We start from the raw sequence: 25,057 nt of genomic DNA on the forward strand, positions 1-25,057 counted from the left end.
TATTCTTTATCCTGAGAAGAACAAACAGCACATCAAGTTTTAGTTTATCTGTGTCCATGATGTTTGAAAATTCTTTAACTTTCTCGGCAAAGCGTTCGAAAAGCTCATCAACTATTTCTGCTCCAAAGTGTTTCTCAATCATCCCTTGCAGCGCAGCTCTGAACCATGAAACAAATATTCGCACAAAACAAATTTTTCTTCACTCATGATCTTCAAAATCAAGGGACAATTGATGTCCAACAGATTCGCTCAAGTGACAATCTGTCAGATTTATTTACAAAGTCACTCCCAAAATTCTCCTTTAAAAGATTGGTACATGAGATTGGGATGCGTCGAGTTCGAGACATTAAATGATATCGACAAGAGGAGGAGACTGTGTTCTTTTTTCCTTGGTCAAAATTTTTTTTTCATTGGATTTTTCTTTACAAGGTTTTTAATGAGGCAGTCCCCATCACAAAGAATTTTGTACTCTTTTTCCTTCACTAAATTTTTTTTTCCATTTGGATTTTTCTTTAGTAAGGTTTTAACGAGGCATAATCCTAAATGGTCATTCAAGGGGGACGATAAGAATGAAATGAATGACCATGGGTGACTCACCTTTTCCATACTGAAGTTCTATGTTACTAAAGTCCTTGCATTTAATAATAGTAGAAAAAGGCCTCCTTGCATGTATAAATAGAGGTTAAACCTCAGTACGTAACACACAGTTACACAACAATAAGAATATTAAATATTTTTTCCTCTCTCATACTATTCTCTTTCTTATATTCTTTACTACAATATTATTAAATATATCTTTTAATATAGTAATTCTAGTGAACATTAGCTATCTAATTATATTTTCATACTTTATATTTGTTATCTCTTCTTTATTTATTTATTTAGGGTGTTTGCTATGGTACGATGATAAATTCATACGTACTGATACGTTTAAAACATAGACAAATAACAATAAGATATGTGGAATTTATTTTCCATGTTAGCATTTAATTTTTTTAAAATATATATTATATCACTACTTTTACTAAAACACCATTTTAATTAAATATAAATAAAAAATATTTATTTATTTAATTTTATAAAAAGACTTAAATATTCTTTCTTTATTTAATATAAATTCATACGTACCGATACGTTTAAAATATAGACAAATAACAATAAGACATGTAGAATTTATTTTCCACATCAATATTTAATTTTTTCTTTTTTAAATATATATTATATCACCACTTTTACTAAAATACCCTTTTAATTAAATAAAAAAAAAACATTTATTATTTAATTTTATAAAAAAACTTAAATATCCTTCCTTTATTTAATTAGACAAAAATACTCTTTTAAATTAATCAAATTTTGAAATCAAACAACAAAACAAAACAAAAATATATCTAAAAAACTAAATAAATACAAAAATGGTTTGAAATCTAGGTTTTAGAAATTTTTTCATCTTCTCAAGTTCTTCTAATAAAAAATTGTTTCTCGTTTCAAAAACCTTCTTCATCTTCTCAAGTTCTTCCCTCATCTTCGTATCTCTGATCTCTCTCTCTCCCCCTGGAGCTCGGTCTCTCTCATTTCTCTCACTGTGGCGTCGCCGTTGCTCTCTGTCTCGTCATCGTCTTGCACATAGTCGCGCGCCTTCGTTGCGCTCTTCGTCGCCGGCGGCAGAAGCAACAGGTTCAGGGGCTCGTCGTCTTCTTGCTTCGAGTGTCTCCGTCAGCCTCCTTCGCGCAATCAGAAGCTGCTTCATGATTTGGTGAGTTCTAACAAAGGTAGGATTTATTGTTCCAAGTTAGTTGAAACTTGAAACCGTGACGCTGGTGTTTTCTTCCCTTTTCATCGCCACAAAGAATCCTTATATTCTGGCTCACCCACTTCGCTAGATCACACTGTCATTTGAGCTGAGCAGCTAAAAAAAATCGGTTTTTGATTTGTGGGGTTTGTTCAAAATGACATCTTTCACCATCCCTTGTCCCAAGTGTCTCTCTTTTTCACATTTGGGATTGAACTCTCAGACCACACAACGGAACATGCACGTGGCTGGGTTGGGATTGAAGAAATCCCAGTCATTCGGATCTTTGGTTTGTGATTCAAACTCAATTGGGGTTCAGGTGTGTGTGATTTGTTCTGATTCCAAATGTGATTTTTTTTTTGTTCCTTTGTCGTGCTTGGTTTATGTAGATTACATGTTTGAGATTTTGATTCTATGGTTTTGAAGCTGAAAATGTCGCTATAGATGTTCAATTTTGATTATATTCTATCACCTTCAATTTCGATAGTGAAGGTTTGAAGCCTTGATTCGAAGGTAAGAAGAGATAGTTTTCAAGTTTATTGGCTGAATTAAGAAATTTGGGTGTCGTGCAGTTAACTTGTTTCTTTTTTAGCATTTCAGTTGTTAATTATTGTCTATGTTCTCATTTTAGCAACACAGGTTTTACTTGTTGTCAGCTCAATAAATTCTCGTATGACTCAGATAAGATATTAACTGATTGATGAAACTGTCCTGTATAAACCACAATGAAAGAAATAAAAATTTTCTTGGAGATGAAATATACTGTTTTAAATTAAGGTTTCTTTTATAGTGCATTCTTTCTTTTTTTTTTTTGCCAAAAATTTAATTTATTCAGTTAGAAATCAAGGTAACAAAGTAACTCCATTAAAGTCAAAACTTACTTATTTATTTGATGTAATTCCTAGGATACATGTGATTATTGTTTCATGCTCACCGAGAACTTCTATGGATATCTCCCTTTTTAAAGTTGGTGGAAAGCAGATGCACAGGCTGAATTTGCCTCTTTAATTGCAAAGATAATTTATAACAATGAAATTAAAGGATTGGTTGTCATGGTTAAATTTATAGTTTACCTCTTAGGTCCTAAATATCTTAGTATGCTATGTTTTATGTTTCTCAAATTCATCTGTTGCATGAACCATTCATTTATGTATCTTTCCATATCTCATTATCTATTTTCTTAAAGGTGTTGTTTCTTTGATGATTCCATCAATATCATTGTTTATTTAGTTGTTAATCAACCACTTTGTTAATGTAAAATAAATTGAAATTCTAGGCTTGGGTAAAGTGGGGACAGAGACGCCAGTTCATTCCCCAGAACAAGCTAGGTAACTTAATTGATAATTTTTTTATAATAGATCAGTTGTTCATTCCTTCTTTGAATTATCCAGTTATATTTAGGTCTTCCTAGTTTGTTATTAGTGCAACAATTATCAGTGATTTGACTTTTAGGTTGGATAGTACCTGATTTTGTTACAAAGTAGAAATTTGCTTCGATTCACACTTTCACTGTAACAACTGGTCTTTTCACTCACATACAGCTCATAACAAGCATGCCAGTAGCATTTGTCATAGTATACGTTATCTGTAGCTAATTAAAATGCAGATTTTGATTATTTGGGAAGTCTTTTCTTGAACAAATTTTACAAAAATATATTCCTGTTGTTAATTTTGTCAATTCTTGCTTGTTTAATTGAAGTCATAGTGTTTGCTTTAATTCTGAGGTTAGAGAATAATTTACTACTATGATATGGAAAAGTTGAAACAATGATATTTTCAATTCTTCACAGCCTTGGTCTGATCATAATTTGATATTCCTCATCCCAGCCTTGGGAAGAGCTTAATTTGCTCATGCAGGTGGATCTTGCCTCTGCTCTGTCTTTCCTAGTCGTTTTATCATTGTAAGTGTTTTTTGTGGCTTTTATAAGGACTTAGTTTGATGACAACGTTCAATGTGTTTTGTTTCTCTTTAAGGAATAATGAGAATAGATCTTTCCTACTGTCTTGCTATAGAATTAGTTAGTTTGATGACAACGTTCAATGTCTTGGCTCTCTTATTTTTCATATCCATTAAAATGATGTTGGATTAAGCTTTAGTTGATTTTTAAGTGAAAATTGTTGAGACCTTTCAGTAGAGATTAGACTGACAATGCAGCCATTATTCCAAACCAAGGTGGCAATTTTGAATTAATTTTTAATGTATCAAAATTCAGTAATAATTTCGTAAGCGATCACGGAAAGTCATCAACAATTGGCTCAACCAAAACCGATACCAACTGAAAAAGAAAGGGGAAAAAAATTTACTTGGCCTCCATAAATGTCGAAAAGAATAAGCTATTTTTAACCTTTCATTTAATTTATTTTAGTAACTATTACTTTCATAAATTTTTCGACTTGTTTTAAAGAATCTAACTATAAAAGTTGGCAGTTCTAAGAAAGTGTGACGAGATTGAAGTGGGAAGCCAAGCCTTGGTAGGTTTATGTTACTCAGTTTACTCAGCCAAGGCTGTAAGACTATTGTGCTCAGTTTTAGAATTGACTACTGAGCACCACGATCATTCATTCCTAATTTACTAAGGCTTATGCATAATTAGTTTAAATTCTTAAGCAAATAAATAATTTCATAGTATCTTTTCCCTTTCCCTGTGAATGCTTAGTTGTATAATTTATATTACACGTTAATATTGACAAAATAAAAAACTTAAGCATCAATTTGATAAAATGACAGCACAAGATATAGTTAAACAGATTGGTACCTCTGAAAAGTCTTTTTTCATGAACTAATTTATAGGTTGATTTGAGGAGCTGGTTGATTTAGCCAACTCAGATTCAACTGCCACTTCTCAGTACCAATTTAGCATTACCGTTTTTGAGCTCTATAATCAACAGGTCCTTTTCTCTTTTACTTACTATATACAACTTTTTTGATATCCACGGTTTGCGTCCTGGCTTTGAGAAGTCTTTTTAATGGAAGCTCGATGTTTGAGTTCTTTTTTTTAAGTCAAACCATTACAAAAAATATGATAACTTTTATATTGGAGGCTTTACCATTTTTTTTAAACAAAGGTCCTGTACGAATGATGAAAGAGTGCCTTTATATTGAAATAGTGCATGCATACATAGTTTTTCATAAAAACTTGTGCTGCAGCTTGATTTAACTTCAGCCCCCTTTATCTTATCAAGAAATATGCGAGAGTTTTTTTGGCAAAGCTGCTTTTGACTGCACTTCTGGTTTATTGGCTGTACAGACAGAGAACTATGGCATACAATTCTACAGCTTGCTTGATAATCGTGGAGTTTATGAGGTAATAGATTTTGTTTAGATTTGTCGATTGACTTTCTTAAAGTAGCTTGAGCCCCACAAATTAATATCTCCAGAGCTTTCAATTTCTCATATTTTGTTCTGTTTGTACACCATTTTCCTGTACTCTATCTCCATGTTCAAATTACATAGCAGGGGCGTATAAAATAGAGAAATCCATGCTGGATTTTGGTCAGGGGTAGGGGAATGTAGAAATGACCACCTTATTTGTTGGGATGTTTGTAGTAAACCAAATAAGGAGGGAAGATTAGGCCCTGGTTAGGTCATTTGTTTTTTGCAACCCTGGTTGTCTCTCTTTATCATAATTTTCCCTTCCACCTTCAGTTTTTACTAAAATTGAAGCCTTTCTCTTAATTCATGTATTTTTATTTCTTATTTATTCTGAATTTTGGTTACAATTTGATCTAGTTGGAGGCAGGGAAGCAGCTTTTAACTCCTGCTGGCAATTTGCATAAATCCTTTCTTCACCTTCCTTGAGTTGCCACTTGCCAGGATATTACAATTTTGTGATGAATAAATCTGTATTAACATAGCTATTTTATTATTTGGTGCCTGAATTTCATTATTGTGAAGAGTCAGTACATTGCTACTGCGATATACTTGGATTTGATTACACTAGAGTTCAATTTCAATGGATGCAGAGTGTTGCAACGTCTGAAAGTTTAAGCATGGGAGATTTAAGCATTGCAAATTCGGCAAGCGTTGGAAGCATGGCATGTTCAAGCGATGGAAGTGATACTGTGGCCAATATGGTGTATGGTCATGACTCATGAGGGTTGTATTCTGGGATGAATAATGTTTACTATTAGCAACTTAGTTTTTGTTGCAATGCATGCAATGAAATAGTTTAACACTATTTTGTCAATTGTTTTTGTTTTGCCTTTTGTGATTATGTGTGTGATTCCTGTATATGTATATAAGAAAGCCATCTTCCTTGATGAGTTTGTCTTGTTTTCTTATGATTTTTTTCGATTTTTCCCCTTTACAACTGCTTCATGTTTGAGCAGTCCAGTAAATTTTACTGATAACCCTTCAAAGTCAAACACTGTTTACCTTTAACGCAATTTGACATGAATTTGGTGTATCTTTGCATTCAAAATGAAACACTTTTCACGGATTATTCTGTTCGCATAAGTTAACATGAAAACTTATATCTAGATGTCAATCTACATTATCTTAATTTGTGTTATGACTGTTATTAATTTATATAATTTTTTGGTCATATGCATTATATGGGTTCCTCATTTTAATAATTTAGTGCATTCTTACATCAATTTATCTAGATAAAGATGTATAGAATTTTTTCCATCAAAGGAGTTTATTATCCAAAGACCATTGAGGTAGAATGGCATCACAAAGATCATTGTGCTCAAATGCCACAAAGGACAAGATGATCAACTTCAATAAATAAATAAGGCATAAAAATAAAGGGCCAATATAATGAAATTAGAGGAAACACTCCCTGTAAGCCATTGTAGGCAAACTATTAGCTTGAATATCAATGATACTGGAAGTGATCAAATACTTTCATATTCACAAAAACTCAGAAATTACCTGGCAATCATTATACTATTCCAAATAGTATATTCAGTTGAAAATATAATCACCAGCATCAACTAAACCATCTTTTTTTATACATCTTTGGCATATTCTGTTGTAAAGTCGATCATTATTGTCACCATGTTCAGCTTCGAGATTTAAAATGTCATTGATTATAGCCTAATATGTTTCCTGACTCAATTTGCCATCAGCATTAGCCAAAATGTATCGGAAATAAGAAAAGGAATACTGAAAGAATTGAAGGAAGTCTCTTTACCCAGGATAATACAATAATGAAAGCATGTCCATGTTTAACAATTTGCAAATCAAAGACACTAATTCCATTGAGAACAGGGTCATAAGTGTTGATTCTATTGCTACTTACGAATAACCAAATATAGCCAATAATTTAAAGGAAGCTGAGGGAGTGAACAGAATAGAGACCAAAGTAAGAAGAGGAGCAACAATCAATCTCTAAACCACCACGAAGCTTGAACGGAACTATGGTCTTATGCTTAAATAACCCTATTGGCAATAACAAAATCGTAATGAAGTCTAACATAAAAGCATGAATAAGTCTGACATATAACAAAGAGAAGGCATGTGCTAATATCTGCTAAGTTCCAAGTGTTTATCCAGAATTTTATTCAGTTTCATACACAGCCAATAACTAATAACATGAGAAAGTATAAATTGGTACAATAAAAATACCAGGTTTTTGTGTTGAAATTAGATGTTTCAGCAGAAAAGAAAGAAAGAGGAATTAAGCTACTTTGAATAATACAATTTAGGAATTGATCAGCAATTCATCATATTGAGATTGTTTTCAACAAATCTATGACCTCATTCGTACTAATACTTAAGGTCAATTACCACAGAATTAAAGAACAGATCACCCAAGAAGAACTACATGGCAATCATGAAAATTAAAACTTCTATGGATTTCAACTAAAGACCTAAATGATAAATAGCTATAACGAGTAATGTTTCTTTCAAGACTCGTAATATATACAAAATAATATAGTATTTGACAGGTCCTTGTGCAAAATTCAACTTGCCGCATATTCAGACAAGACATTGTTGTTTTCATGGAATCAATAAATTCTGAGGAATTAAGCTGACTAGAAAGGCCTACCAAAACGGCAATACATTTTCTGCATCTGTCACCTTCCTCAAGAAACATTATGCCAATAGCAGCACTCGATTCATCCTCTACAATGCCTTGATTGACTGAGTCTTCAAACCATTAACAATTTCTAGATTTAGATTGCTCACTCTTCCTGTGAAACCCGTAACTTCCATCCTGTTGCAAGAGGAATTATTATTTATTAAACAAACACACAAGCCCCATATCCAGCACACAACTAAGACAGAAAAAACAGAATACTAGATTGTATAAAAGAACTAAATTTCAATCACCAAAAGAGTATAAATTCATACATAGGCAATAGATACCTCGGGAAGTCACCACACATATCATTCCCTACCCCTCAACATCCACTAGATTCCTCCCCAAAAAATAAAAAACATATTAAGATACATACATGTGAATCTAAATATACATATGAGCTGAGTAACTTTACCTTTTTTCCCTGATCAGGCAGCATATTCAAAACTGAGCATAAATGAACTTTTAAGTATTTAAACAAAAGCTGCATCAACCAGCCCCTTCTCTCGGGTATAATCCAAATCACTCGAACTCCCACTTTCACTTCAAAATCCCAGAAAAAAAGGGAAAACCCCACTTGCACTAGAACTCCCACATCAAGAGGGAATGATCAAAATGCAAAGAAATATCCCTCAGAGCTAATAAATAAATAAGATAAAACAAAAGTAAAAGGAAAAATCTTCACTTCAAATCCCAACAGAGCTCAATTCATATATCAAAGATACTAATATTAGCTAATATGTATTGATTCTGAATCTATCTAATGATGATCAAATCAATCATAATGTCAAAATGGCATAATAAAAAGGACCACTAGCGAAAAAATCATAAAACATAGAAGTAATAATGATGGTCAAGAAAACCCACCCTTAAAAATAATAATACTTATATCTCTAGTCAAATGGAGACATTAAATAATCCGGCAAACAAATGAAGACACAAAAGGCATACCCCACGTGCAACACTTAGTTTCAAAAGATTCAAGCCTGAAGACCCCATCACTTTCTGCAGATGAATTATCAGAATCGTTAACAATGGAGTAATTCACAGTAAAAACAGTAAGATTCACAGATTAATTAACACTTATTCAACAATTATTCAACCCATAACAAGTTCACAAATTAACTAACAACAATTATTCAATAATTGTTATAAAAAAAATACCTAGAAGCTAGAAGTCATAGAACAGAGCAGAGCAGATCCTGAGCAAGAGGGGGACAAGGGCACGACCGAAGGGATGACAGGTGGAACAGAGTTAGCGCCGGCGACGATGGAACAGAGCTGCGCGACGGAAAAAGGAGGCGAGCCCAGCGACGATGGAACCGAGCTGCGCGAGTGCTTTCAAAGCTGAAACAGTAGCTGCACGATGGTGGAACAGAGCTGTACGATAACGACGGTGGCTTCGAAGCTCGTTTCGGCAACGGCGGCGGGAGATGGACTGAGGTGAAGGAGTGAGATCGATGACGGAGAGAGGAAGGAGGAGCTCGAGGGTGATGGAGATCAGAGATACAAAGATTAGGGAAGAACTTGAGAAGATAAAGAAGGTTTTTGAAACCCAGAAACAATTTTTTATTAGAAGAACTTGAGAAGATGAAAAGAATTTCTGAAACCTAGATTTTAAAAAATAATTTTTTTTAGATATATTTTTGTTTTGTTTTGTTGTTTAATTTTAAAATTTGATTAATTTAAAAGAGTGTTTTTTTTAATTAAATAAAGAAAGAATATTTAAGTTTTTTTATAAAATTAAATAAATAAACATTTTTTATTTATATTTAATTAAAAAGGTGTTTTAGTAAAAATAGTGATATAATATATATTTAAAAAAGAAAAAATTAAATGCTGACATGGAAAATAAATTTTACATGTCTTATTGTTATTTGTCTATGTTTTAAACGTATCGGTACGTATGCATTTATCATTGTACCGTAGCAAACACCTTTTAAAAAAAGATGTAAATTACAGCTTCTCAAAAAATATCTTTTTTTATTTTACTAGTGCTTTTACTTTTACTACTAGAAATTTGCCAAACACGTTAAAAAATAAAAAAAGATCTTTTTTCATTGAAAAAAGATATTTTTTTAACAAAACAATGACGCCCAAACATGCACTTTTATTAATTAGAGACTAAAATAATAAATATTAAATTAGTTGTCGGCAAACCGGATGAAACGGCCGGGTTTTTTAAAGGACCGGTTTTGTAATCTCTCTCAAAAACGTTGTCGTTTTGACGCCAGGAGAGAAAAAAAACCCTCCTAACCCAACGCCTCCCTCAGTCCTTCTCCCTTCCAACCCTAATTTCCCCTATCCGCCGCCCCCCTCTTTCCTTATAGATCATCAATCTAATCCAGTTGCTCCATAATCCCAACTCCTCCTTCACCTGACACCGTTGACCACACTTCAACTCCACCAAACTTTCCTTTTTTTCTGCGTACAAGAATCTTGGGTACTGGCTTGAACTTTGGGCGTGCCCGCAGAGACGATTGCTTCCACGCGCCGGTCAGGTCTCACCGCTCATTCCAAGGCGCTGTTGACAGTAATAGGCTCCGCAGAGCTCATAGTGATGTATCGTCGAGCCGGTCGTCCTTTGGGATAAATCTGCAGATTCGGTTCGGGAGCTCGAGAATTGTACGAGTCCAAGAAGGGTGTTGTGGTGCCGTCATGTGAGGTTGCCGAGAAGCGATGCTAAGAATGGGATCAATGAATAGTAAGGAGCAGTGAGTTTCTCATCCATCAAGAAGTAAGCTAGTAAATGATGCATAGTTTTTACTTTTTATACGTTATCCATTACAAAGAGGATACTGATAATGTTTTCAAGATGAATAGGATTCAAAATCATCAAAACAGATTTATTCTTTTATCTGAAGGAGTTATTTCATGTGCTGCACATCCTTTATATAATGCCATCGTAGTAGGAACAAAGAAGACATTTTTGCTGGTGATTTCACAAAGACAAAGGTCAAACAGTGAAAAAGATTTCTCCAAACTTGATTTATTATTGAAAGTTAGTTGTACAAATTGAATCACGATTGTTAGTTTAAGATATAATAAACTATTTGTTATTTGATTATGGACAGATTTCTGTTGTTTACAAGTCGTATGACAATGATTTTTTTTTAAAAAAAGACATTTTTCTTTATTTTAATGTGGTTTTAAGTATTTGATTCTCCTTCTTTATAGTTTCTGTTTTTAACCATTTTCTTGTCTTTTCTCTTTTGATTGTGAATTGAATATTGCAGAGGATTATGATGAGTTATCTCAAAAGTGAAAAGAGGAAAGAAATTTTCGGTGCCGAATCAATTTGGGCTTCCAAATATTTGGGCCTTTATTGGGCTAGGTTGAGTTTGTTTTAAGGCCCGTTAAGCCATCACCGAATTAGACCATTAAGGGTTCTCCTCCTCCTCCTTGTTACTCTCTGCTACTGCGGCTAGCTGCTGCCACCACCATTCTACACACACACCACTTTCTTCTTTCGTTTGATTTCGAGTCTCAGAATGATTTCAGCTATTTCGTGGATACCGATAGGTGCTTCGAAGGCGGAACTCACCGTAGTTGAACCTCCTTCCAAGGAAGAAATTCAAGATATAATCACCGCCGCCAGGTCTTTCTCTTCTTCTTCAAAACTCACTTAGCCAATTATAAAATTTTATCAAATACCTAACAATACATGTATGTGATGCAGTGGAGCAGACAGTGAAAATGAGGAAGAAGCAAGTGATGAACGCATGGATGATGCCGGTGGCGCCGTCGATGAAGTTGCGCGAGCACTCAATGTTATTCAATGTGAACATCATCAGGTTTAATTAGTAAATGGGGATATAATAAAGAGTTGGTTCCATTCTTGTACTACTAATTATCTTAAACTGGATATTAATGCTATATTTGAATTTTGCTTAAATATCTAATGGTTTATTAGAGGTTCAAAATTTGTATTAAGTCAATAAAGATCAGAGTGGCTAATGATGTTTACTTGCAGTTTTCAACTTAAATGGAATGTCTCCTCTCTGCTGTTGTAACTAGCAGTGGGATCTTCAAGGTGCTTGCAGACTGTACTTGTCCAGTGAAGGGCACATTAACCACTGTATATTCTTGGGTTGTTTATGTGCAGCATGCCCGGTATGTTACCTTCCTGCGGAAGAAGCTATTGAACTGATGCCAAAGTCACCATCACCTTCACCAGTTCTTAAGAATTTAACTTATATCTATGAGTAAAATATAAGTAGATTTGGAGAATTCGGTGGCTCAGACTTTGGTGGATATCCTACTTTGAAGCAAAGAAATGAGTCTTTTGATATACAAGAATCAATGAGTATGCACTTTGTTCAATATTTCCCTGACTTATATCTATAGCCACTCAGAAATGTTCTTTTTGGTTATAATAATTAGACCTTCCCAGTAATAAAGCATATTCTATGTACCTTTCCACTGATACCAAACCATTCTGCACGTTCAATGACACATTGTGCATCTATCAGATTTGTAAGAGGAGCTAAACCTGGCCACAACACAGGATTTGACATTGATGAAGCTGACATTCTTGAAATGGAGAAGTGTAATGGAGTAGTTGTTGCATCTGCCATATTTGGTCTGTGTAATATGATATATGCAGCTTTTTACTATTTCAAACTAGTAATTGACTATAAACTGATTATATTGTTCAGAAAATTTTGACGAGTTCAGGCAAGCTGGGAAGCTGCAAGATGATTGGCTTATGGAGAATCATCGTTGCTCATAATCTTCCTTACACAGATGTACGGTGGACGGGAAAGGTCAGAATTCTTATTTGGCAAGCACTAATGCACAATTATGTCTATGAAATAGAAATTGACACATGGAATATCTGCGTTACCATTTTTTCCCTTATGGTTATGCTCTTCTCTATGATTTGTTTGCTCATATATTAAGTTTATATTGTTGGCCAGGGTTTTTTATTTTCATAATCTTCTTTGAAGGAGTTAATATTGCCATGCTAACTTACACTGACTACATTGAGAGGGGAGGGGAAGAAATAATTAGCTCAGTGGATGTACTGTTAGTTGCTAGATCCTCTTGTAGTAGCATTATGATTCCGTTTAATTCAAAATGAAATTTTTAGCCTTTGTGTATGATACAGAAAGCCTCAAATCTCTGTTAGACACTGTTGTTTATTATTGATAAAGGTGATACTATCAATCGGTGAAGACAAATAAACAATCTTCTTAGTTCTCCGATTAACAAATATATCAAATTGTCCAAAAAATGAGTTTGAGGAGTGTGAATCAATCAACAACAATTGCAAAAGAAAAGAGTAACAACGGGTAAGCTCACACATACCGTCCCTTTTATGCTCGGAAGCTGTACGGAAAAGGAGAGAAGTGAAAAATAGTGTCTTGGCCATGAAATCAGCCATGCGCTCTGCAAGAAAAAGGGTACTCAATTCCAGCTATCGACCCTTTTCTTAATATTATATGTGGCGGTTCCAAGTAACGCATGCCGATCAATGACATTGTACGGTCAAAGTGGTAAACTTCAGGAACATGCTCAAGGCTCAAGCGACCCTCTTCTTTTAGCCCCAAGTATTCAAAATATGCTCTCTCCTTCGTCATCGGCCATGACTCCCCAATGCAGCATAAAAAAATCGAACTTTGAATCGAAAGCTACCAAATATTTAGGCCTTTATTGGGCTGGGTTGAGTTTGTTTTAAGGCCCGTTAAGCCATCACCGAACTGGAACATTAAGGGTTCTCCTTCTCCTCCGTGTTACTCTCTGCTACTGCTAGCTAGCTGCTGCCACCACCATTTTACACACACACACACCACTTTCTTCTTTCGTTTGATTTCGAGTCACAGAATGATTTCAGCTATTTCGTGGATACCGATAGGTGCTTCGAAGGCGGAACCTACCGTAGCTGAACCTCCTTCCAAGGAAGAAATTCAAGATATAATCATCACCGCCGCCGCCAGGTCTTTCTCTTCTTCTTCAAAACTCACTTAGCAAATTATAAAATTTTATCAAATACTTTACAATACATGTATGTTATGCAGTACAGCAGACAGTGAAAATGAGAAAGAAGCAGGGGATGAACGCATGGATGATGCCGGTGGTGCCGTCGATGAAGTTGCGCGAGCACTCAATGTTGCTGATGCTCTCGGGAAGGCTGATAAATTGGACGATATTGCCCTCTGTTTGAAGGAGCTTGACATGGAATATTACGATGATGAAGATGAAGATATACAATAACATCTCAGGGAGTTATCTATCATAGTTAGTTTGGCGGACAGAGCTGCTTCGTCAAAACCGTCTTCGATGGTTTTTTGTAATTTGGTGATTTCGAGAGCAGCACGGTTCACTCCATTATTAAAGAACCCAAAGCTTGACACATTTTACTATGTCGAGCTGTTGGGAATTAGTGTTGGCGGGACCCTGGTTCGTGGAATTTTGGCTTCTTTGTTTCAGCTTGACCGGACCGGAAATGGCGGGGTAATTATTAACTCGGGCACTTCAGTGACTCAATTGACCCGACCCGCTTATGAGGCTTTGAGAGTCGCTTTTCGGGTTGGGGCAGCCCATTTGAAACGGGCACCCGAGTACTCGTTATTTGATACTTGCTTTGATCTTTCGGGGATGACGCAAGTGAAAGTTCCGACCGTGGTTTTTGAGGTGCCGATGTGTCACTTCCAGCCAGGAATTACCAAATTCCGGTGGATGATAAGGGAACTTACTACTTCACTTTCGTCGGGACGATGAGCGGGTTGTCCATAATTGGGAATATCCAGCAACAAGGGTTTCGGGTCGTGTTTGATTTGGCGGGTTCTCTGGTCGGGTTTGCCCCAAGAGGGTGCGCATAAAATGAATCAATGTGAGTTGTAGTGGTTGGCTTCTATTTTTGGTTTAAGTCAAACTAAATATAGGAATAGATATTTATGTTTTGTGTTGTTAACTTAATGAAATGGTAATTTGGCGATTTAACAATGGTAATTTATTTTGGTATCTTAATTAGTAATTGTAGCATCATCAAAATGCTTATGTTCAGTTATGTTGTATACAATATGGTAACATTAAGATTTGAGAAGAGTGAATTGCCATGATCATACCTTAGATGAACGTGACTAAAATCGTGTGTGCAATAATAACTCAGGTAAACACGGGACAACAATAATGCATGCTCAATTATTTTTTCCTCCCTTCAATTATCATCCTAAGGGAAAAAAACAATTAGACATAATTTTAGTGGTGAAGAGTGTCGGAAATGATTGAGTGAATCTTAGAAACAAATGAAATAAGCATGTCAAACTTTCATGTTGGATCACCAATCACGCTTGGCATATGGCCAACAACTTTTTTTTTTGGGGTTACATTACTATCCCTTTTTCTAAGCTATCATATTTGGAATAATTTTTTTAAATATTGACCCAACTTTGACATAACACTCAGTATTTAATTTTATGATACGAGCAGGGTTCTGAAAATCGAATCGATCATTGAATTGCTCTAATTACTAGTTTATTGGTTTATTGGTTTAACTTATTCAACCGTAATTCAATCGAAATAACCGTTTTATAATAAAATAATAAATAAAATATAAATAAACATACTAAAACATAATTATAGTCTAATATAAATTTTAAAATATCATCCAAATTAAATATATTACATCAACCACAATATTATAATTTCATCCAAACACAAATTCAAAAGTCAAATAACAATAACAAAATCAAGAATATTTTATGTATTATAATAAAAAACAATAAATGAATGCTGATATATTTCTTTACATTTGAAAATCTAGAGTCAAGGATAAAAAAACATTCATTCAAGATTAGATAAAAATACTATGAAAAATTTCTATTTGACATCATTTGAAAGTTACTTCTTTATAATTTTTCACCTACCGATTATTATATATAGACACATTCAGTTAGCACAGCATAGAACAGGTACCACTAAATTACAGTTAAGACTAATGTTAGTAGACACAATTGTGCTTCGTGATTAGGATGATTCATTTGTTCCTTGGTTATCCATGCTTCATGACGAGGATCAAACACTTGAACGGTTGACACCATAGTGCTCTTTATGAGTTACAGTACATGCTCCTTCGTACAAGTTGGTTCAAAGATCAATAGTGCTTGATTAATTTGAGATGTTTCAAACTATGTATTATATTTATTATTATTTTTTATAATATAATTTATTAATTTTAATTTGACAACCGATAATTCAAACACCCACGTAGTATTTCAAAATCAATTTTAAGAAAATTAAAACAAACAACTTGTTTGCTTTACCATTGTAATAAACAGTTGAGAACAATGTTGGCAGTTTGGCACACAAGTTTGATTACAGAAGACGCTGCAACTCGTTATTCACAAGCGTATGACCGCAATTATATTACAAAGGCAAAAAATTGAAACACTCAATGATCCAAGCTGTAGAACAAATGTTCATTCAAAACTTATAAGGATGTTACATGAATTATGAGAGAGCACATGCTATCAAACTCTATATATCTACCATCCTTAATATATTGCTTTCAACCTGTTTCGCAACAACTGTATCAAACATAAATACTTCTAGCCTACCAGTAACATGAAGGGGAGATCGAAAAAGCTATTATGACTCAATTATATCACGACCGAGTTCTATTCTTGTTGTAATTTTCATAACGCCGAGAGACAGCAGACTCAGATAAAGTGTCCCAAACCTACAAGGTATGAGTGACAACAGTAAATTTTACAGAAAAATCTATCAAGAACACATTTGAATTTCTGTGGCACTTTTCACTCACTTGCAATTTTCCCTCTGAGCCTCCTATAGCCAACATAAAGGGATTGTCCTCTGAGAACGAAATAGAAAATACAGCTCCCTGAAAAGTCGCATTCAAAAACAGAAGTCATCAGTGTTACTTGTATCATGATTCAGACTAGAGAATACCTTTTTTTTCTTTTTGTTAAATCTCAACAAATAAAAAAAGCAAACTTACAGCATTGGAGTTTTTAGATGCCACAACAGATGGTTGGTTGTTCGATAAATCCCAAAGCATTACCTGCAACAAATAATAGTACTCGAATGAGATGATTTCCAATTCTGCAAGATATAGTATATAGGAATAGGAACACAACAAACGGACTTCACAATTACCGTTTTGTCCATCGATCCAGTAGCAAGTAGCTGCAAGAAGGCAACAAGGTATGGTTAAACTGAGTACATAATAACTTGGTATTTCTCATCAAAACATTGAAAATACATACATTAGGTGCTGACACATTATAGGATACTGAGGTAACAGCTTTGTCATGTGCATGAAGAGTAAATGTAGAACTTAGATCAGATGTGGATTTAGACATTACGGTACGAACATCAAAACACTTGACAGTACCATCCTCGAGACTCACCTAGAAGCACAATTTAATTATTATTAGTGAAGCTAAAACTATGCATCCATAAAATACAATTACTAATTCAATCACTGAAACGAGAAATCAAAATTAACCATAACACACCACAAAATAGTGGTTAGTGTGTGGATCCCAGGCCAAGCTCTCGACATCAGCTGTGACTGACCACTTATAACCAGGATGGGATGACATCCTTCCATCCCTCTGCAAAGTGTAAAAGCATTGAAAGCATTAGAATGTTAGATAACTAAGAAAAAAGGCAGACAGAAATTCCAATGTGATCGTTTTTAAAGGGAAAGTCTATTTTGACACATGAATATTATACAACCAAAATCTACAGTGTAATAAATATCCATTCTAGATAAAAAAAGAAATGCAAAAATATATAGTATATAAGAAACATTATGTCACTAGCAGGACCACAATATGATCAAATGAACCACTAAGAAGAATTTTTCGTTCACGATGATGCCAAGCAACTGCTTGAACCTGTCAAGATAGATGAACAAAGGCATCAGACAACATATTGACTCAAGCAACCTAAATTAATGTTAGTAAGACAAAATATACAATATTAAATGACTTAATTAAGAAAAAAAGTGAAAATCTTTCCTACCAACGTATAAGTAATATTTCTGAGCTTGTACACTATTTAGAAGTAAGGGAAAAAAGAAAAGAAAAGATGATGGACATGAAGAGGAAAAGTCCTCTTTATCAATAAAAGAAGCTCATATTTGTAATAATTGATTGCACTTTAGCATACTACTTGTCTTGTCTAAGTGATGCTCTATTGTACTCTCACACTTTCCAGTAGCCATATCCCAAATCTTGACTTGCTTGTCAGCACTGGCACTAGCAAGTACATTCCTGAATGTTTTAAGAATGACTGCCATCATAGGTGCAAAAGAATAGAGTTTCAAAATAAGTAATAAATGAAACCTTTACGTCCCAAATGGTGCCCAACAGATGAAATAATACCAAAATCCAGTTTTAAATTTTACAAACCTGAGCGCTTTGTTTCAGGCAAGACCAAGTACAGAGTCAGTGTGACTGTCATCTTTGTATTTGATTGATTTCTACAAAACCAATTAATAGAATCAGTAACTGGGTCTATACTCAGAATTGCACTTCAACACAAAAAGATTTACAAATCTTCTTCCCCTTTTTCTTTTTCTCTGAAATGCCACCTAAAACCATGCATGGCTGCACTGCATCAATCTGGGAACAAAGGAAGCTTAGAAGGTATTCAAGAAAAGTGGCTCTATATTCTGAATGATGTTTCCAACTTTTTAGTGAAATTTATTAACCATATTCACTTACAACATCAAGGTCCCAAATTTCTATTGACGGTTCCATTGAACCAACAGCTAAGAAGTTTCCTGCAATGATAATGAAATAATAATGCGATAGAAAGTAGAGGAAGCATAAGGGGATCAAGTCAAATTTTGAGCATGCAAATGAAGGCTAGAATTTATAACTTATTTACTAAAACAAACAAGAGCACAAAAAACCAACATATTTAATAAAAAAAGGGGTAAACATACGAGATGCATTGACAAAGGCAATATTCCTCACCTTTCTCTCTTCCTTGAAGGCAGTCAAGCCAAGCTGTGGATAGCAGAAATGCAGGAATTATGATATCATGATGGACATACATGTTCATCTCACTAGTACTGACGTCCTCAAGTATATGAACCTTGTTGTAGAAAAAGACGTAACTCATATAAGTCTACTATTGCGTCACATAACATCCATAAAAAAATACATCAGCCAATAAGTGAGGATTTGTTTAACTCGAGAAGACTGAGATCGTCCTCAGTACGAGCACAAACAATGACGGAATCAGTTGAATTAATGATCATGTCTTCGAGTTCCTCAGAGTCATCATCATCCTTAACAATGTAAAACAATATGATGTTGTAGAGTCACAAATGAAGGTCAACAGCAGAATACAGACAAAGTATTGGAACTTACGTTCTTATCTTTGATATAAGGATCCTGGTCGATACTTGGATAATAAAGATCACCAATCCCAGAACTAAATACCTCAACTCCTAAGGTCAATAAAAAGATGCAACTTAACATAGACAACACAAGGAGACAGAGCTAGCTAGCTAACCATAGCCATGGCTGATATCATGCTAAGTGATTCGATAGCTAACTCTAAATAAACTGACATGTAACTCCCTGAGATGTTATTGTATACCTTCATCTTCATCATCGTAATGTTCCATGTCAAGCTCCTTCAAACCGAGGGCAATATCGTCCAATTTATCAGCCTTCCCGAGAGCATAAGCAACATTGAGTGCTCGCGCAACTTCATCGACGGCGCCACCAGCATCATCCATGTGTTCATCACTTGCTTCTTCCTCATTTTCACTGTCTGCTCCACTGCATAACATACATGTATTGTAAAGTATTTGATAAAATTTTATAATTGGCTAAGTGAGTTTTGAAGAAGAAGGGAAAGACCTGGCGGCAGCGGCAGCGGTGATTATATCTTGAATTTCTTCCTTGGAAGGAGGTTCAACTACGGTGAGTTCTGCCTTCGAAGCACCTATCGGTATCCCTGAAATCATTCTGAGACTCGAAATCAAACGAAAGAAGAAAGTGGTATGTGTTTGTGTGTAGAATGGTGGTGGCAACAGCTAGCTAGCAATAGCAGAGAGTAACAAGGAGGAGGAGGAGAACCCTTAGTCATTGTTTGGATATAGGAAAGAAAAGAGAAGTAAAGAAAATGAAAGGAAAGAAAATAGAAGGAAAAGTAGAGTTATTTGTGTGTTGTTTGGATGAAGAGAAAATGAATGGAAAGAAAATAAAAAGATTTTTTTTGTTTGGATGAGAAGAAAAATGAGAAGAAAGAAAATCATAATGGTATAAAGTTGAGGTAATGACCAAATCAGTACCCAAAAGATTGAAGCGCTGACATTTTGGTACCTCACTCTTGTATTTGACAAAAAGGTACCCGAAAATTTTTAAAAACTGATAAGCGTGTCCAAGTTATTGCCGGACCTAAGCTCCGGTGAGGACAATGCTGACCTGGACACCAGATTTTGCTGACAAAACATGTTTTATTTGAGTTGTAATTTTTAATTAAGTAATTTGTTAGTCTAGGTGGAAATTAAATTAATTGAAATTGATTTGGCCCCCAAATCAGAGCTCTTTGCCCTAATCCCCAATACTGCTCTCTTCGTTCACTCGCAGGAGGGGAGCCAAAATTTGGAAGATGCATACAGCAAGGGCTCGTGGAAAAGCTGCAACGGTGAGAAGGCAGTCATCGATGCAAGCCTTCAACGTGGATGGTGCTTCCGGTGTTGTGAGCAAAACTTACGATAGCTGCTGCTTTTGTCCCCTTCCAGTGGTTCCGCTGAAGTCGAAGACAAGTAGCAACCCTGATAGATGGTTTCTACGCTGCCCTATGTAGAAGGTAAGCTTGGAATTTTGATGTATATGTGACGAATTAATGCAATATCCTTTCTTGGTTTGTTGTCTGTGCTTATTCAGTTGTAGTTTTCTATTGTTGTCTGATGTTTGAAATTTTCCTGTTGTGCTACAACACACAAATGTATTACGGGTATTTTCAATGGTTGGATGAAATACAAGAGGAATGTGTGGAAGGAGAAGTTTCTTCAGAGAATAGTAATATGCTGGGCAAATCAAAACCAAAATAGAAAAGCAGAATCAATGTCAAATGTGGGGATGGCCAGGAAATTGATAGGATGATGATGGTACTATCTGTGGTGAATGACATGAAGGAGCATCTGAAGAAGGTTGAGTTGCGCCTAATTTTTATGTGTATATTGGTTGGAGTAAATGTGGCTTTGATTATGTTTAGTTTGGCTAAGTAGGTAGACAGTGCATAGTATAATTGTATAACAATGACACTTTGGAATTTTGTAATCTTCTCCTCATTGTAATTGAGATGATTTAATATATGCTGTGAACAGATTTGTGAAGAAATTATTGTTGTCCTGATGTAAGCAAGCTATACAGATTAATAGTAAGCCATGTAATAGATTTGTGAACAGAACCTCAATAAAACACCAGGAACTATAAAATGAAGTTATAACCATTAACTATTCAGACTAACAAAGTTCATACCACAAAATAAGACTAGCAAAATGACACTTATGTTCATAGTAGCTGCAACAGACCCAAAATGACACTAACAAAACACAAAAAGACTTGGTTTGCACTTACATGCCATAATGGCACTTGGGTTTATGTTAACTAAATCATGTCCAAACAGGAGCTAACAACAAACTAAAAAACCCAAGATCAAAATTAGTTCAGTTATTGTCATTTGTTGATGGCTTTGATGGTGGTGGTCCGGATGGCTTTTTCTTCTTCAAGGATAGGGTGGGCATGAAGCCAGTGAACCTCCTCTGTGTGGCAGAGCTTGCTGCTGCCATGGTCCCCCTAGTCACAGTTGGTGGCCTAAATGGTGCTGCACGTTGGGCCTGAAGATTGGGCCTAACTAATGGACCTTGTGGCATTGACCCAGTCCCACTACATGGGTCTGCAACATTGGATGGAGATGCAGAAATTTGGGAGCTAAACCTAGGATCAAGCTTGACAACCCTAGGTTGAGCAGGGGGTGATGGTGCAGCTGCTGCGTTTTGCCTTGGAGTGGTGCTGCCCCTTCCTCTTGGTGGAACTGGGTTGCCCCTTACAAAAGATGGTATGCCCCTCCTCTTTGGTGTTGGTGCCGGTTGTGAAGTAGTTGTTGGAGGTGCCAAGTTAGTTGGTGCTGGTATAGTGGCTACATTAGGGGTGCAGCATTTGTTGTAGTGTTCTCAGAATGTGTTGGACTAACCAAGTTATTTTGCATCAATTTGTCCATTCATGAAAACAGATACACGAGTTTGGAACAACAAGGTAACATAAATCACATTGTTTATGTGATCAGGCTGACTTTGTGGATGGTTTTGAGTGAGGTCTTCCTCTTCTGCAACATGTGTAGCATGTGCAGCCTCCATGGTCTCCTCCCCAGTTAGGTTTTGTTTACCTTAAGAAGACTGAGATCGTCATCAGTATGAGCACAAACAATGATGGAATCAGTTGGATTAATGAGCATGTCTTCGAGTTCCTCAGAGTCATCATCATCCTTAATAATGTAGAGTCACAAATGAAGGTCAACAGTAGAATGCAGACAAAGTATTGGAACTTACATTCTTATCTTTGATATAAGGATCCAGGTCGTTACTTGGATAATAAAGATCACCAATCCCGGAACTAAATACCTCAACTCCTAAGGTCAATAAAATGATGCAAATTAACACAGACAACACAAGGAGACAGAGCTAGCTAGCTAACCATAGCCATGGCTGATATCATGCTAAGTGATTCGATAGTTAACTCTAATTAAAACAGCTAACTAACTAACTAACTAACTAACTATGATAGATAACTCCCTGAGATGTTATTGTATACCTTCATCTTCATCATCGTAATGTTCCATGTCAAGCTCCTTCAAACCGAGGGCAATATCGTCCAATTTATCAGCCTTTTCGAGAGCATCAGCAACATTGAGTGCTCGCGCAACTTCATCGACGGCGCCACCGGCATCATCCATGCGTTCATCCCTTGCTTCTTTCTCATTTTCACTGTCTGCTGTACTGCATAACATACATGTATTGTAAAGTATTTGATAAAATTTTATAATTGGCTAAGTGAGTTTTGAAGAAGAAGAGAAAGACCTGGCGGCGGTGGTGATTATATCTTGAATTTCTTCCTTGGAAGGAGGTTCAGCTATGGTGGGTTCCGCCTTCGAAGCACCTATCGGTATCCATGAAATAGCTGAAATCATTCTGAGACTCAAAATCAAACGAAAGAAGAAAGTGGTGTGTGTGTGTAAAATGGTGGTGGCAGCAGCTAGCTAGCAGTAGCAGAGAGTAATGAAGAGGAGAAGGAGAACCATTAATGGTCCAGTTCGGTGATGGCTTAATGGGCCTTAAAACAAACTCAACCCAGCCCAATAAAGGCCTAATATTTGGAAGTCTAAATTGATTTGGCACCAAAAATTTTTTTTCCTCTTTTCACTTTTCGTTCCCCGCTCCTTCCTCCCTCTTCCCTCTTCCCCCTTCCCCCCTGTGTTGGACTAACCAAGTTATTCTGCATCAATTTGTCCATTCATGAAAATAGATCCAAGAGTTTGGAACAACAAGGTAACATAAATCATATTGTTTACCTGATCAGGCTGACTTTGTGGATGGTTTTGAGTGAGGTCTTCCTCATCTGCAACATGTGCAGCATGTGCAGCTTCCATGGTCTCCTCCCAGTTAGCTTCTTGCTCCCTAGCTTCTTCCTCATCAAGATCTGGTTCTTCAGCTCCTCTTCCAATTCCTTTCTCAGGACAAGTTCTGCTATTATGTCCAGCCTTACAAAGAGCACATGAGTAAGGTAAATCAACATTCATCAAATTTACAAATGGCAAATAAAATGTAAAGTAAATAGATATTAATATTACTGATCCTCTTGCAGATTTGGCATGTTATCTATCTGTATCTTCTCTTGGCCTTGTATTGGCTCCCAAAGCTTTGCTCAGTGCTATCCTTTCTCCTCTTCTTGGTAGGTCTGCCAATAGGCCTCTTGTATGGAGGGGGCAGACATGGCAGCCCTTCGTGATGTTCCCAGTACTCTTGACTCGGTATGCTGCTAATGTGAAACTGGTAAGTCCTATTATATGCCTCAATGGTGCGCTTGTGATGGACATAGTCTTCAGGCTTCTCATTCTTTCTCTAGATTGTTGCAATCCCATGACAGCATGGTAGTCAGGTCAGCTGCCATTTTCTGCATGAGCATGTCCTCTCTCTTGTATTGACTCTAACTCTATATTGCCACTTTGTTACTTCAAACTGGTTGTGCTCATCATCACCACACCATTGTGCTTCCCAGTAGTTAGCTTGTCTTTTTTCTTTCTCTAGCCTACTGACTTCTACAGGGGTTATCTGTCCAGTGTAAGCCATTAGTGAGTCCTTGTGAGTTGTCATTGTCTTCATGATATAGAACCTAAATTCCTCAAGCATTGTCAAAATGCTCTTCCCCCGCAGACTGACAATTGTTGAATTAAATGACTCACAGTTATTGCTTGTCAAACTGTCTACCTTTGGCCATTCTAAAAACCTTGATCTCGACCACTGTTCTTGTTCAAATTTGGACAAATACTCCATGCTTGTTTGTTGATCCATTTTACAGCTGTCATTGCATCATTGAACTCTTGATCAGTTGTTGCTTTTGCACATTGTCAAAATGCTACCTTAAGTTCCTTATCCTTCCATCTCTTGTTCAGATTTCTCCATATATGCATACAACAAAATCTGTGCTTGACCCCCGGCATTACGTCCTGCAATGCTGGTATTAATCCTTGCATTGAATGGTTACCACAATTAATTAGGAGACATTCGAGAAGTTACATCTAGAAACACACAAGAATTTAAATACAATAGTCTTAGTGCACATCACCTTTTGCTGGTCCGACATAAAAATCCAGCCATTCTCATTGTAATCCCCTATGTCAGTGTGCAACTCCTCTAGAAAGAATCTCCAATTTTCCCTAGTTTCTGCATCAACAACCCCATACGCTATTGGAAAAAGTTGATTGTTCGCGTCCTGACCAACAGCAGTTAGTAATTGCCCTCCAAAATAGCCTTTCAAAAACGTCCCATCCAAAACTATAAAGGGTCTACACCCTGCTTTAAATCCATTTTTGCAAGCAGCCAAACAGATGTACAAGTTTCTAAACCTAGACAACCCCTCTGGCTATGGAGTAGTCCCCATGTTGGCTCTTGAACCAGGATTAGCCTTCATGATTTTGTTCAGATAGTCTCTAAGCCTTAGGTATTGATCTTTCTCTGTTCCCT

At 35.9% G+C, this 25,057-nt stretch overlaps 4 protein-coding genes, 1 long non-coding RNA gene and 1 pseudogene across 44 annotated transcripts; 3 read left to right on the top strand and 3 right to left on the bottom strand.

Annotated features, from left to right (window-relative positions):
* Positions 1 to 1,418: 1,418 nt before the first annotated feature.
* Positions 1,419 to 6,049, top strand: LOC112791163 (uncharacterized). Of its 35 annotated transcripts, none has more exons than XR_011880269.1 (7): positions 1,419 to 1,769; positions 2,013 to 2,108; positions 2,216 to 3,117; positions 3,617 to 3,690; positions 4,581 to 4,678; positions 5,038 to 5,094; positions 5,753 to 6,049. XR_011880269.1 is itself a non-coding variant. In XM_029297147.2 (5 exons), exons 2-5 carry the CDS (start codon positions 2,028 to 2,030, stop codon positions 5,775 to 5,777), a joined length of 237 nt encoding a protein of 78 aa, XP_029152980.1. In that variant the 5' UTR covers positions 1,430 to 1,753; positions 2,013 to 2,027; the 3' UTR covers positions 5,778 to 6,049. The 35 variants fall into 35 exon arrangements, 3 of the variants coding, with proteins under 3 accessions (XP_029152980.1, XP_025689679.1, XP_025689678.1); XR_011880270.1 differs by having other exon boundaries at positions 1,419 to 1,753; XR_011880271.1 differs by having other exon boundaries at positions 1,431 to 1,769; positions 3,066 to 3,117.
* Positions 6,050 to 7,419: 1,370 nt separating this feature from the next.
* On the bottom strand, positions 7,420 to 9,498 carry LOC112791172 (uncharacterized). 3 transcript variants are annotated; one of them, XR_003197161.3, is made up of 3 exons: positions 8,983 to 9,498; positions 8,770 to 8,823; positions 7,420 to 7,953 (listed from the first exon to the last, which is right to left on the bottom strand). It is a non-coding gene; the product is annotated as an uncharacterized lncRNA (long non-coding RNA). The 3 variants fall into 3 exon arrangements; XR_003197160.3 differs by having other exon boundaries at positions 8,686 to 8,823; positions 8,983 to 9,437; XR_011880263.1 differs by having other exon boundaries at positions 8,106 to 8,823; positions 8,983 to 9,433.
* A 317-nt stretch (positions 9,499 to 9,815) lies between these two features.
* On the top strand, positions 9,816 to 14,078 carry LOC112780850 (uncharacterized). Of its 4 annotated transcripts, none has more exons than XR_011880283.1 (7): positions 9,816 to 10,555; positions 11,055 to 11,416; positions 11,498 to 12,124; positions 12,291 to 12,400; positions 12,477 to 12,584; positions 13,676 to 13,757; positions 13,839 to 14,078. XR_011880283.1 is itself a non-coding variant. In XM_072233397.1 (2 exons), exons 1-2 carry the CDS (start codon positions 13,645 to 13,647, stop codon positions 14,032 to 14,034), a joined length of 309 nt encoding a protein of 102 aa, XP_072089498.1. In that variant the 5' UTR covers positions 13,239 to 13,644; the 3' UTR covers positions 14,035 to 14,078. The 4 variants fall into 4 exon arrangements, 1 of the variants encoding a protein (XP_072089498.1); XR_011880284.1 differs by having other exon boundaries at positions 11,055 to 11,204; positions 11,341 to 11,416; positions 12,291 to 12,584; XR_011880282.1 differs by having other exon boundaries at positions 12,291 to 12,584.
* Positions 14,079 to 14,100: 22 nt separating this feature from the next.
* Positions 14,101 to 14,541, top strand: LOC140183567 (aspartyl protease family protein 2-like). The gene has a single exon (XM_072232019.1). It carries the CDS (start codon positions 14,101 to 14,103, stop codon positions 14,539 to 14,541), a length of 441 nt encoding a protein of 146 aa, XP_072088120.1.
* Positions 14,542 to 16,217: 1,676 nt separating this feature from the next.
* LOC112791167 (uncharacterized WD repeat-containing protein C17D11.16-like) lies at positions 16,218 to 23,613 on the bottom strand (annotated as a pseudogene).
* On the bottom strand, positions 18,962 to 19,774 carry LOC140183921 (periodic tryptophan protein 1-like). Its single transcript, XM_072233752.1, has 4 exons — positions 19,668 to 19,774; positions 19,402 to 19,586; positions 19,170 to 19,249; positions 18,962 to 19,087 (listed from the first exon to the last, which is right to left on the bottom strand). Exons 1-4 carry the CDS (start codon positions 19,772 to 19,774, stop codon positions 18,962 to 18,964), a joined length of 498 nt encoding a protein of 165 aa, XP_072089853.1.
* Positions 23,614 to 25,057: the final 1,444 nt, after the last annotated feature.

The sequence above is a fragment of the Arachis hypogaea genome, chromosome 3 (genome assembly GCF_003086295.3).
Source record: "Arachis hypogaea cultivar Tifrunner chromosome 3, arahy.Tifrunner.gnm2.J5K5, whole genome shotgun sequence".
NCBI classification, from domain to species: Eukaryota; Viridiplantae; Streptophyta; class Magnoliopsida; order Fabales; family Fabaceae; genus Arachis; species Arachis hypogaea.

Excerpts from the sequence above, each read along its gene's own strand:
- LOC112791163 (XM_025833894.2), top strand. The coding sequence starts at position 1,947 with ATGACATCTTTCACCATCCCTTGTCCCAAGTGTCTCTCTTTTTCACAT. Across the intron at positions 3,691-5,037 it reads TTCCTAGTCGTTTTATCATT|ACAGAGAACTATGGCATACA; the intron begins GTAAGTGTTTTT and ends TTGGCTGTACAG. Across the intron at positions 5,095-5,519 it reads ATAATCGTGGAGTTTATGAG|TTGGAGGCAGGGAAGCAGCT; the intron begins GTAATAGATTTT and ends AATTTGATCTAG.
- LOC112780850 (XM_072233397.1), top strand. The coding sequence starts at position 13,645 with ATGATTTCAGCTATTTCGTGGATACCGATAGGTGCTTCGAAGGCGGAA. Across the intron at positions 13,758-13,838 it reads ATCATCACCGCCGCCGCCAG|TACAGCAGACAGTGAAAATG; the intron begins GTCTTTCTCTTC and ends TATGTTATGCAG.
- LOC140183567 (XM_072232019.1), top strand. The coding sequence starts at position 14,101 with ATGGTTTTTTGTAATTTGGTGATTTCGAGAGCAGCACGGTTCACTCCA.
- LOC140183921 (XM_072233752.1), bottom strand. The coding sequence starts at position 19,774 with ATGATTTCAGGGATACCGATAGGTGCTTCGAAGGCAGAACTCACCGTA. Across the intron at positions 19,587-19,667 it reads ACCGCTGCCGCTGCCGCCAG|TGGAGCAGACAGTGAAAATG; the intron begins GTCTTTCCCTTC and ends TATGTTATGCAG. Across the intron at positions 19,250-19,401 it reads TTACGATGATGAAGATGAAG|GAGTTGAGGTATTTAGTTCT; the intron begins GTATACAATAAC and ends TATTGACCTTAG.